The following is a 13,324-nucleotide window of genomic DNA, read 5'->3' as shown; positions in this document are numbered from 1 at the left end:
GTTCTGAATATTAAGAATCATGTTTTAGGGAGTAGGGGAAAAGTAGCAGTATCCCTTTGCCTTAAAATACATTTTACAAAATTTATGATTGGAATGGAACATCTCCTAAAGTAGAATTCTGAGGAAGAAAATCCAGCACAGAAGCAAACTACTGTTTCCTCAGCCTCACAATACTCAGCTGGAGTTCTCACCTAAATGAGCTGCTGAGGGGCTGGCTGGTTACCTCAGTTGATTAGTGTGGTGTTATTAGTCCAAGGTCAAGGGTTCAGATACCCATGCCAGCCACCAAAAAAAAAAAAAAAAAAAAAAAAACAGAGCTGTTGAAGTCATTTCTGTCCCATAAAGGTAGACATTTAGCAGTATGAACAACTTTATTAACTGGAATGAATGATAATTGGTAGTGTTTTTCCATTTTTAAACACAGGAGTCTGTGTACCACAGTCCATGAAGCAGCAGGCACTGTTGGGGGTCTGAGGGTAACGTCTGCAGCTCAGTCTACACGGCCTGTAAGCAGGAAGCACGCAGGATGTGGAGAGGACCAGAGTTCAGCCACCAGTGGCACTGTGGAGTCGAGCCTTTACACCATTAACTACAAACACAGATGTGCCCTTTCTCCTGGTATTCTATTCTCATTGGAGGCTTTTTATTAAGATCTTGTTCCTATAAAGCAAATAAAATGTATGCTTTTAAAAATACTGAAACAAAAAAGAAATCTCAAGTTACATCCTTGAAAATAGCCAAAAAACCTATTACTGGAATGCCAATGCATTTGCCCTTAAAACTTAAGGACTGTAGGAAGGAAGCTTGTGACCATGTCATCAAGGAACGAGGATCACCCAAGTTATCATGCTTCTGTAATATATTCCTGTCCTGTTCAGCCCATGGCCAGGAGAGGTGCCAGAGCGGATCTTTTTATCATTTGCCCAGAGACTCAAGTATGTCATTAAAGGGTTATCCAAAGTGGCCTCAGCCCTATTCGACTTGCTTGGCATAGAGAGACTGTCAAAAGAGAGTTGCAGCAAGATGCAGAACAGCCAAAAGGGAGAAAAAAAACCAAGTACACATTCACACACTTCCTCCTACAGGAGATGGTAACTGTGCCAGGGCCCAGGGCGCTGCCTCTGCCTCTAGGGGCTGGTGAAGGAGAAGTCTACACTGAGGGGCATACCCACTTCCAGTTTCTGTCCTCTGCCAGCTGTCCCAGACCTCTGGTGTTCAGTAAGCCTGAGAACAAAGGTGGGCTGACAGAGCTTGGGCTGCAGCCTAGGGTGGCTCCTGGACAACTGAGGAAGGGTGGGAGATGGACTCCTGAGAGCCAAGCCTGAGCTGCACCAAGTCTCCCTCTTCAGAGGGATTCTTTTTCTCATCTTCCCTCTTCATAGGTTCCTATCGAAGTTAGTAAGCCCAGAAGCATGTGTGGGTACTTCAAAAAGTTCATGGAAAGATTCGTATTCTCTTTTAATTCTATTGTTCCATGAACTTTCTGAAGTATCCTTATACATAAGCTTACTCTCTGTAATACAAAGTACCTCCAATTGTAGTCTCTATTTCTTTCTTCCTCTTATTCAACCAACATCAAATTATCTGCATCCTTCACTGCTTTGAATCTCCTATATTATCCAGGCAAGTATATTATTTGTACCTTCTTTGACTTTATTTGATGTTACTTAAGGCAACTTCCCCATGCAAATTCTCCCACTGACTTCATATTCCAGCCTTTCTCCTTAACTGTTTCCTTTCTGTCTCCTTTAGCTTGCCCCTACAAGATTGCTATTCTTTAAATTTAAATTTATGGGTCTGGCTGGTTAGCTCAGTTGGTTAGAATGTGGCGCTGATAACACCAAGGTCCAGGATTCAATCCCTGTACCAGCCAGCTGCCAAAACAAAACAAAAGAAAAATTTAAAGTTCTGTCCTCAGCACCAATACAAATCTTATTATCCTTACTGGTATTTAAATAACCACCAAATAATTATCTAGAAGCCAGATTTCTCTTCTAGCACCTACAGAAGGTGCCAGGCACTTTAAACACATGAAAAACTGGGTTCTCCCACAAGATTTTTCTAATTGATTTTGTACCCTTCATCCCCTTTATCTGCAGTAGATACCTCAATCCATTTATGTACTTAAAATCCTTTGATGGCCCATCCACCAGGGATAAAGAGCTGCCTGACTTCAAACTCCTGGTTTTTCCCCATCCACTCCTGGAAAACATTTCAAAATTTTGCATATGTCCATTTTTTAAAAAAAACTGCATATAAGTTTGCTCAATGAGTTCTGTATAAAACTAAATACAATGGCTTTTTGAAATAAAATAAAACCTCCCTTACAGGGAGATAAAATTCCTGGTAACTTCTTAATTTTAAACCTATGTTTGACCTTTGCACACCTTCTAGTCCAACTTGCTCCTCATATTAGAGATGTGGAAACAGGCCCAGAAAAGTTGTGTCATGTGTAAAGTTATTAAAACGGTCACTGGTAGAAACAGGACTGAGATCCAGGACTGCTCATCCTTGGTCCAATGTGGTGTCTTCAAAACAGTATTCCTCCCAACCTCTCCCCAGATTTATCAGTTTTAGTGGCATACTTTATTTTTTTGGCGGCTGTCCATTATAGTGATCCAAATACTTGACCTTGGTGTTATAAGGCTGTGCTCTAGGTGGCATATTTTAATAAAAATATTTCCCATCCTTATTTAAAAATAGAAATCATCATTATTTAGCTAGTATAGTTCATACAGAGAACAGCAAATTTATCAGGCCCCTTTCCCCAGGTCATTAGTCAAGTCATTTTCTTTAATATGTTGATTTCAATGTGGTTGGAACTTAAGTTATAGAGAAAAACCTTTTGTAGCCTTCCCTTTGTTCTCTTCATAACTGTGCTTCTAAAGTTGATCGTTTAATGATTACAAAGGTACTGCATTGATCACATCATAAAACTAATAAAACATTTCAAAAGAACATCACTGGCTACTGGATAAACTTTAAACTTCCAAAATTCAAAGTTTACTCCAATTTGATGCCAAATTGGTATCACTTAAAATCTCTAATACTCATTTCGAGTCAACATTTTTTGCATACATTGTATATTTCCATCTTCACGGCATTGCTCAAACTAATCCTGCTTGCTGGATGACTCCAGTCTTGGAATAATTGCTATGTGCCAAACACAGTACTAAGAATTTTACATACATTAACAAATTTAATCTTCACAACATGTCAGATAGGTATTATTGTGCCCATTTTATAAATGAGAAAAACTGAGGCTTATCTTCCCCCCTATACCACCTCATTATAGTCACACTGAACTACATGCAACTTCTACTCTGTCTTAAATTCAGATTTGGTGCTGTTTCCCATGCTGAAAAATGACCTTATTCCTTCTTTCCATCTAGTCCATTCTTCCCTTAACTTCAAAAACCCTCTTCTTTGATATTTGTCATCATAAGGTATTCTAGCTGTTTATTTGCCAGACATCCTCATTAGACTGTAGGCAACTTAACGGGTTTTTTTTTTTTTGCTAGTCATTATTTCTGTATAGTGCATATACCTAGAATATAGTAATTACATAATTTTGTTTTTTGGTGGCTGGCCGGTACAGGAATCTGACCCCTTGACCTTGGTGTTACAACAGTTTGCTCTAACCAACCCACCTAGCCAGCCAGCTGTAATTACACAATGTACATAATGTTTGTTGCTCCAGAATTGTTTCTCCAGGTAAAAATATTAAGCTCTGACACAAAAATGCTTTTTCCTGGGTATAAACTTACCTCAGTAATAATTTTCTGGAAACTCTTTATGACAACTTTCTCTTGAAATATATGGTTAATTAAGGTTAATGTGTATCTTCCCCCTCCCCCTACTGAAACCCAGGTTTTAGTCTGTAAAACAGCACCAGGTAATTACCTGTGAACACACGTGGGGCACAACATATTGTCCTCCATGTGTGGGGGTGGAAAGTTGCAGGCAGGAAGCAAGAAGAGTGCACTCACTCTCCCTATTTTCTTTTCAGGAACCCAGACTTGTCCAGCATGAAACTGCAGGCGAACCCAACCATTTGTGCTTGCAGGGAGACTTCTCCCATGGACCACGCACCACCTGACACCTAGGCATGGTGAGAGAGATAAGTGAACACAAGAGGACATATGCTCATGTTCCAGACTGCACCTTGGCTTCTCACTCTGAATTCTACCATCTTTCTCAAGTGCCAGCTCCAAGATATGAACCCTGAAATCCTAACTTAACCTCTACGCTATCCTGTTTTCTTTTAGAAAAGAATGCAAAAAAGTTCCTGTTAAAACTTAAAAATCTAGTTGGAAGAGGGACAGCTGCAAGTGACAGGTGATAGAAAAAATAACCCAGAGTGGTTGGGAAGGCCTTCACGAAACAGGCTCAGGGGTCTCAACTCTTTAACAGTCACTGCAATGCACTACGCAGTATACGGCCTTCTTTTGTTTTATTTCCCATTATTCTTAACAACATAAGAGGTAGGTACTATTTATTATTAACCCATTTTGTGATGAGGAAACTAGGGACTACTTTAAACGACTCATTAATGTCACACACTTAACAGATGCCAAGAAAATCCAGGGCTCAAACCCAGGCAGTTGCTTTTAGACACTGCCTTTACTTTAAATTTCTTTTTAAAGAAGGAGAAAGAACTAAAGCTCAACAGAATGGTATCGTCCTCTGATGTCATCAATAATTGAAGACATTGGTTCTCAAAGTGTTGTCCTGGATCAGGGTCCTCTCAGTACTGCCTGGGAAGATGATAGAAATGCAAACCCTCAGGCCCTACCCCAGACCTGAATCAGAAACTCTGTGGGTAGGGTGCAGGAATCACCAACCCTTGAGGTGTCTTTTATATACCTTAAAATTTATCAGAGGTTAGTATCACTTAAGCTTATTTCCTCATTGGACCAGAACAAGCTCTTACCATTAGCCTTACCTTCAGTCTCTGGTGGCGTTTCCACTACCTCTGACTCCACTGCCTCCATCTGGCTGGCCCTGGCTGCAACTCTGGCCCAGGAAGCCAACACAGCCTCCGGGGCAGTAGTTGTCACCACAACTGGGTTAATTCCCTCAAGGAGAGCAGCAGACTCTCCTAGGGTAGCCAGTCCCTCCCCAGGTGGAGGAGCCACTTCAGGGGGATCAGTCTCCTCAGAACAGGTCCTTTTCTCAGAACTTTCCAGGAACATTTCCCCCATATTCCTCTTTGATTTTCCTTGCATCTTGGCCTCTTTTGCTGTGGTAGGAATATTCTACAAATAAGGTGAAATAATGAATGTCATAATAATAAAGATTAAAGTACTATCAGAAGTGTGGCCTGGGGGCTGGGGAGATGTTGGTTGAAGAATACAAAGTTTCAATTAGCTGGGAGGAGTAAGTTCAAGAGACTTCTTACACAACACACATGGTGACTGTAATGAATAACAATGTACTGTATTCTTGAAAAATGCTAAGAGAGTAGATTTTAAGTGTTCTCACCACACACACAAAAAGAGTATGTGAAGTAATGCACGTTAATTAGCGTGATTTAGTCATTCTGCAATGTATACATATTTGCGAACAATATGTTGTGCACAATAAATGTATACAATTTTTATCTGTCAATTAAATTTTTTTTTTAGGGCTGGCCTGTTAGCTCAATTGGTTAGAGCATGGTGTTATAATATCCAAGATCAGGGGTTCAGATCCCTATACCAGGCAGCTGCCTCACCCCCACACCCCCCAATTTTTTTTTTTTCTTTAAAAAAATAACTCTTTGCACTGAGTTGGTGAAAAGTGGGGTCAGGGGGATATTATTATTAGAACTAGGGTAGAAGGAAAAGGAGGGGCTAAGACAGTCCCTCTACTCATTTTTTTATGCTAAAATAGGTAATTAGGACAAAAACTGAAACTTCCACTCTTCTAATTTATATAAAAAGTAAAAAATTACTCACCTTCTGGTTTGGGTAAGCATATTCACAGAGTCGCTTATATACATCTAATTTCTAAGACAAGAGAATAATGGGTTATTAATGAAAGCAGGGTTCCTACCCTCCCTTCTAGCAGCATGGTATCCCACCCAGCGCCCTCACCTGGCCTTTGGTGCTTAGTTTTAATTGTCCGCACCAGGCCCGCACAACATCTCTGTGAAGCAGGTTGACTGGAGGCAGTTGAGAGGGTAATGGAGGGACTGGTATCTTCTTCCGAGGCTTTAGGTTTTCAGTACATTGTGCCTTTTCCTTTAGACAGGAAGCTGAAGGGAATAGAATAAAATCAGTAATAATTAATTTGTGTGTAGCTTTTCAGAATTTCAAAACTACTGCCACTTTTGCCCTCATAGTCCATCCCCCATTGTACAGTTAAAGGACTTGCCAAAGACCCCATAGCCTCCAAGGGACAGACTGCAAACCTAGGACTCAATACTCTTAAATCTACTGTGTTTCTGTTCATCCTGGTGCTGTTGCTGTGCCGCACACAGTGTCACAACTCATGACTTACAGAACACACTTCCAAAACAGACACAGACGGTAATGACACTAAGAGTCACTAGGGTTTACTGAGTACATACATATTACTTGTCAAGTGTAATGCAGGTGTTTTACCTAGTTATACTATGTAAATTAGAGCCAACCCTGCTCCCCACTTCCACTCCCCACCCTACCCATCAGGGTAGATACTATCCTCACTTAATTTTCAGCAAGTGGAGTTTCAAGGATGGGATTTCAAACATACAGTTGTCTGTCCCCAAATCATTGTGCACTGAGATCCTTAACTCCAAGCAGCAGGTGCAGGCAAAATGATGATCAGAACCAACTACGGTATAGGAGTTTGACACAAAGGGATCAGTTATAGCAGAGCTGACCAAAAGGCTTGAGGGAAGTGCGATTTAAACTAGGCTTCAAGGAAGCATAGGATTCGCACAATACAGAATGGAAATTTCTTCCCTACTTTATCTACTCCTTCAGAAATACTCCTCAGGTTTCTCAGACCTGAGGAAGTGGGATGTGAGATTTATAGACCTCTCACCGTTGTCACCGTTCACAGATTTCTTTTGTTTGGTCTCCTTCGCTGAGGTTCTTGGTAAAGCAGATGTGCCTGGTTGACTCGAGGTCCAATGTTCCTCTTCAGTTTCTACTGACACCTGTTTGGATTTGGGATTCCCATATTCTTCCCACGACTTCTCTGTTGAATTCCACTGGGAATGGAAAAGCCAGTCAGCATTCCTCTGGTTTCTGAATCACCACATACACTACCTGCCTTAAGATAACTCTAGGTGTCTAAGGCATCTAGAAAGTCAGCACACTTAGCTGGTGGTGTGTATTCTCCTCTGGGTGATGATCATTCTCCTCTGGGTATGATCTTAACACTCAGTTCTATGTATAAGACAGGGAAGCCATTATGGAGAAATGGGAGGAAGCCAATTTGAAAGTACAAAAAAAGTCAAAGTATAGATACAAACAAAAAGAAAACATGCTCTACCTTGTGAGAAGCAGCCCTTATGTCACCCACTTTATCTGTTGTCTCTCACCTGGAATACTATTTTCCATTCCTTCATTCCTAACCCCTTTTAAATAAATTATTTTCCCATACTGTTGCCAGACGGATGCTACTCAAACTTTACATCCCTTCAGTGGTTTATTGCTCTTGCCATGAAGATAAATGTCTGAAATATGGCTACCAGCTTCTTATATCCAATTGCAGCCTCTACTCACACCCCTCTCCAAGGTTCAAGCTCAATCCCTTTCCTTTCTTTTTGGCAGGGGGCCAATACAGGGATCCAAACACTTGACCTTGGTATTATCAGCACTGAGCTCCCCCAAGTGAGCAACTAGCTAGCCCCAAGTTCAATTCCTTTCCTTTCCAAGTTGTTACTAGGGCCAGAAGTGACATTCCTCAGCTCCCAGCCCCACCTAATTACATTCTTTGTGTGTGTGTGGGGGGCAGCTGGCCAGTATGGGGATCCAAACCTTTGACCTTCATGTTACAAGACACTCTGACCAACTGAGTAATTTGCCAGCCCCTTCTATTTACATTCTTAAATCTGACTTTCTTGCTTTCTTGCAGGGTCTCACTAGGGTTATTTCAATTGAGAACCCTCTCAAGTCCTTCCAGACCAAGTCAAATTAACTACATATTACCTTATCCCCAGTATTTATCTATTGCAATTCTTCACTTGCTTGTGTTACATAACCAACACTTGTTACTCCACTTAATTGTAAGCTCCACAAGGGTAGAATTCCTTTTCTTTCATTGTAGACACTTAATAAATACTGGTGCATACAATTAAAAGAAATGAAGGGGCAATGGAGATAAAGTTGTTTAATATAGAGAAACTGACATGTCTTGAGCCTCCATCTTTTACCAAGTATTGGGTTTTGACATGCTCCTTATTTTTATTCACTTAATCTTCATAATTTATTACTTTATTTTTCAGATGCATAAGCTGAGGCTCAGAGGTTACATAACTAAGGGCAGACAGGTTAAGAGCATGTTGGACATAAATTAAATCTTAGGTCAATTTGCTCCCAAACCTAAATCCTTTTCTATTACTCCCAAGGAGGGAGTACTGGCCAAATCAACATTTGTAAGGCATTTTTAACATCTCTATAGCAGTTTTACATTTGTATTCAAAATTTACATTTGCATAACTCTTACACACTTTGGGGGCTCACAAAAGTCTTAAAATTAAGAGGGCTATACCGGTCAGCCGACAAAAAAAAAAAAAAAAAAAAAAAAAAAAAAAAAAAAAAAAGAATTAAAAAAAATAGGAATTAAAAAAAAAAAAAAAAAAAATCAAGAGGGTGGAAAAACGACCCGGTTCTAGGAAAGAGGCCTTGAAAGCACTCGGGTTCCCCAGGCTGGCACTTGGGTACTTCTGGCCTCAGTCTCCAAGGCTGTCCTTCAGCTCCTGTCTTCACTGCCTGTCAGTGTCTGGCTTCTGCTCATCCCCTGGTCCCAAGGACTCTGGGCAAAGGAGACCAGCTCAGAGCCCGCACCTCTGGGTTAGGACCTGCTCTGACTAAGGGAAACGAAGGATTTCTTTCTTTCCCAACTTCAGCTCAATTCCTCTTCGTGAAATCTTTCCCTCACCTTCCCTTTTCTCGTTACCATTTGCCTACAGCCCCAATACTCGATTCTTCTGACAGGATAAAGCATCTCTTCAAAGAAATCAAAGCAGGAAACCCCATTTCTCATGCGTCTCCAACACACCCCGACTGCAACCACGTCTAACGCGTTACGTTTTTGTCCTTTCTCCAACGAGAGGAACTGGCCTGTTTGCTCAGTTGGTTAGAGCGTGGTGCTCTAATGTCCAGGGTTCAATCACTGTACCGGCTAGCTGCTAAAAAAAAAAAAAAAAAACCCAAAAAACAAAAGAGGAAATTCTAAGATACATAATTTTGTCTTAAAAAGCAAAAAGATTAAAAGTGCTCAAGGAGAGAGAGAAACAGGAGACCCACAAAGACAAACAAAGCAAACCCACTAAAATTGTATTTACCTCTTTGCCTCTTGCATTCTCCATACTCAGGAAAGAAGTTGAGGTTGACCAAAAAAAAAAAAAAAAAAAATTCTTCTTACTGCAAAATGGCCCCAGGCCCCAGATTCCTCTTTGAAAAGTCTCCACCCACTTCCGGCTACTCATAGGCGCTTTTTTCTCCTCCCCCTCTTATCTCCTCCCCTTCTGTTCCCTCCCCCACAATTTGTGAACGCTAAAATTGCTTTTTTATTTTTTGAGGTTGAAAATAAAAGCAACTTTATTAGGAAGACTAAGAAAATTGTATGCTAACTTGAACAGCTGGGCTGTACAAGAAAAGACTTGAAAATTCCCTTTCTGATAACCTCCAAGAGACTTGGATTCCACTTATATGCACCTTGTTCTTTCCTCAGACCTCTAACTTCTGCCTGGAATTGAGCACAGACATGGCTTACATTTTCCCTCAAATGAATGCTAAAATTGTATACTTTCTTACTTATGAGTTGATTATTGGATGATTGAATTGTCAATACTATTCCTGGCTGGCCAGGTAGCTCAGTTATTCTAACACCAAAGCCAAAGGTTTTGGATCCCCTTACTGGCCAGCCACTAAAAAAGAAAAAAATAAATAAAATAAAATACTATTCTTGGCCCTTTTCTGTGAATTTTAACATAATTATCCAAGGTGCGGCTCAGGAGACAACTGGGAAGTTGAAAACTCCTTCAGAATAACTATACAGAAAACAAAAACAAAAACAAAAACAAATGTCTCTAGAGACTACTGAACAGGATGTGTGAGGAGTTTTAATAATGGAACTTGTGGAAACAATAGACTTCAGGGGCCAAACTGGCAGATTGAAGAAAGCTAAACTGTTTTCTTGTACCACGTTAAATTCCATTTCTTAACCAAGTCACTCAACCAATTAAAACTCCAGCTTTTAATCTGTGCTAATAATTACTAGCACTATCTGCCAACAACTAATACCAGTAATCTTTAGTCTATTGAGTATTTGTTACATACCAAATTCTAGGTTTAAAATTCACAGTCATGGGCCGGCCCGTGGCTCACTCGGGAGAGTACGGTGCTGATAACACCAAGGCCCCGGGTTCGGATCCCATATACGGATGGCCGGTTCACTCACTGGCTGAGCGTGGTGCTCACAACACCAAGTCAAGGGTTAAGATCCCCTTACCTGTCATCTTTAAAAAAAAAAAAAAAAAAAAAAAATTCACAGTCATTATTGTTCTGCATTTTATAGATGACAAAAATTTGTATAAAATCGTGTTAGTAACTTTCCCAATAGCACAGTAAGTGGGCCCCTAACCTACTGATTCCCACAGAAGTTCAAGATTCTCCTTAAAAACAGTTTGAGCTCTCCTGCTCTCTCTGCTTCCACCATCTTGCAATGTGAGACCCCTGGGTCGCTGTCGCCACCACCAGATAGACTTTGGACTTGCCAGCCTCAGAAACTGTAAGCAATAAATGTCATTTTCTTATAAAAAAAAAAAAAAAAGAAGTTTGAAAACAATTCCTCCTCATATTATTCCTCCTTGTCAATCTGTCCGGGATCAGAGATATGAAGTGAAGAAATTTCTTATGTTAAGAAGCAATGACTGTGGATTCTCAAAGCTGCTTTTGTCAGGTTACAATATCTGCTTTGTTTTGTTTTGTTTTCTATATCTTATTGCTTGTCCTGAAATGATGAATAAGAGATGATCCTTACCCAGAGTGGTGGTAATATCTGCTTACAGCTACAAATACGAGGACAGAAGAAGAAAATAAATGGGACTCAGGAGTGGAGAAGGAAGTGCAGGCTGTGGGTCGGGCAAGCCCCAAGGCACCAAAGAGGAAACCAGGTACTGATGTCTGGACTTAAAATAGTCTGACTTAATGATTTTTCAACTTCACCACGGTGCAAAAGCAATATTCATTCAGTAGAAATCATACTTCGAGTACCCATATAACCATCGATTTTCACTTCTAGTACAATATTCAGTAAATTACATGAAATATTCAACACTTCATTATAAAATAAAATTTATGTTAGATGATTTTGCCCAACTGTAGGCTAATATAAATGTTCTGAATACACTTAAGGTAGGCTAGGCTAACCTAAGATGTTTGGTAGGTTAGGTATTAAATGCACTTTTGAGGGGAGGGTTGTAAGTAAGGGAAATCTGAATACTTGACTTACCAGCACTACACTCTCCCAAGTGACCTAACTGGCAAGCCCCCAATGCATTTTTGACTTACAATATTTTCAGCTTACCATGGGCTTATCGAAACAGAACCCCATGGTAAATTGAGGAGAATCTTTATTTAGAATTGAGATCATCTGGGAGATTGTGTGATATCAGTACTTTACCCTGGCTCTTGGATAACAACCAGAAGAGACTTACTAATTAAGGTTTATACGTAAAGTGCATGATTAAATTATCTTTCTTTCCTCAGTATAATTGGAGGTAAAATTGCTAAGTTCTGAATTAAGTACAAACTGAGGCATTGAGATATCTAATCTTGGGGAAGGTACAAACTTTAATTTGTGTATAAATAGATGGAGTGTTTTTGGAATCATGATTTATGAATTCGTAAGCCCACTACCATTTTGAGGAACACAATTTTTTTATTCTTTTTTTTTTGGCAGCTGGCCAGTATGGGGATCTGAACCCTTGACCTTGATGTTATAACAAGGCACTCTAATCAACTGAACTAACCATCCAGCCCTGGGGAACACAATTCTAAAAAATTTGCACCAACCATTAAAAAGAATGGGTTAGCTGACACCTTATATATAAAACGGATTAGTACAATTTAATTTAAAATGTTTGAGCATAATTTAAAATAATATTACTGAGTTCTTGAATTAAGCAAAATGCCAAATATCTTTCTGTCAAGCTTGTTGAAGTTGTAGTAATTTATAAGCAATCTTGGCCAAAGTAGAATGTATTTGTGCTTTGATTTCTGTAATATAAAATAAGACTAAAAAATAAATAAATAAAATAGGACTAACTGTAAGTTTATTGTGTTTAAGAAATAACTAATGTGATTTTACATGTAGAATTTTTTTTTTTTTTTTTTTTTGACAGCTGGCTGGTACAGGGATCTGAACCTTTGATCAATGTGAACAATTTCTTGCAAATATTTAGTTGTCAAAAGAAAAACTGTTTATTACCTTTTTTTATGTTATCTTTACAGTGTCTGACAAGTTATATCTATCCTGAGTTCTAAAAATATTCATAGTTCAGATCCTCTTACTGGCCAGCTGCCAAAAAAAATAAATAAATTCATAATTGAATCTTCCATTTGTTTATTGAATAAAAATGTATTGAGCGTTATTGTATACTCAGCATTGGAGGCGCAGTGGTGGACAAAAGCTGACAAAGAACCCGCCCTCGTGGACTTGTAGTCTGGTAGGAAAGACAGACAGCAATATCTGTGACTAATAATATAAGCCAATGCTCTTACACACACTTAAAAAAAATGTATTATATTTATTTACATGTATAATCAAAACAAATGCAAACTATTCAATTATGACACTTGAAAAGTAGCAAAATTCTTTACGTAAATGACAGCCTGCCATAGGGGCATCAGATGTAAAGGAGAGGCGAACTGAACAAATTGAATAGGGGAAGGGAAGGACGACCTAGAGAAGGTGCAGCACTGGAGAGGAGCCCAGCACGATTCAGGGACTAAAAAGAGGGCTGTGTGCTGGGGCTCAGAGAGGAAGGAAAGTGTGAGTCGAGAGCTGGCTGGTTAGCTCAGTTGGTTAGGGCTCAGTGTTGATAACACCAAGGTCAAGGCTTCAGATCCCCTTACTGGCCAGCTGCCAAAAAAACACAAATAAAGTGTGAGCTGAGTTTGGA

At 39.7% G+C, this 13,324-nt stretch overlaps 1 protein-coding gene across 1 annotated transcript in view; it reads right to left on the bottom strand.

The window, feature by feature from the left end:
• Nucleotides 1-629: 629 nt before the first annotated feature.
• DPPA4 (developmental pluripotency associated 4) overlaps nucleotides 630-13,324 on the bottom strand; it is a 40,836-nt gene continuing 28,141 nt past the window's right edge. The window contains exons 2-7 of the mRNA XM_063113040.1: nucleotides 7,012-7,167; nucleotides 6,078-6,238; nucleotides 5,940-5,990; nucleotides 4,946-5,258; nucleotides 3,904-4,102; nucleotides 630-660 (exon numbers count right to left, since the gene is read on the bottom strand). Coding sequence (XP_062969110.1) covers nucleotides 630-660; nucleotides 3,904-4,102; nucleotides 4,946-5,258; nucleotides 5,940-5,990; nucleotides 6,078-6,238; nucleotides 7,012-7,167 — 911 coding nt within the window. The remainder of the gene's footprint in view (nucleotides 661-3,903; nucleotides 4,103-4,945; nucleotides 5,259-5,939; nucleotides 5,991-6,077; nucleotides 6,239-7,011; nucleotides 7,168-13,324) is intronic.

This window comes from Cynocephalus volans, chromosome 1 (assembly GCF_027409185.1).
Source record: "Cynocephalus volans isolate mCynVol1 chromosome 1, mCynVol1.pri, whole genome shotgun sequence".
Classification (NCBI taxonomy): domain Eukaryota; kingdom Metazoa; phylum Chordata; class Mammalia; order Dermoptera; family Cynocephalidae; genus Cynocephalus; species Cynocephalus volans.
Note: the sequence above shows the minus strand (reverse complement) of the source record. Positions and strands in the feature narration are given on the sequence as shown.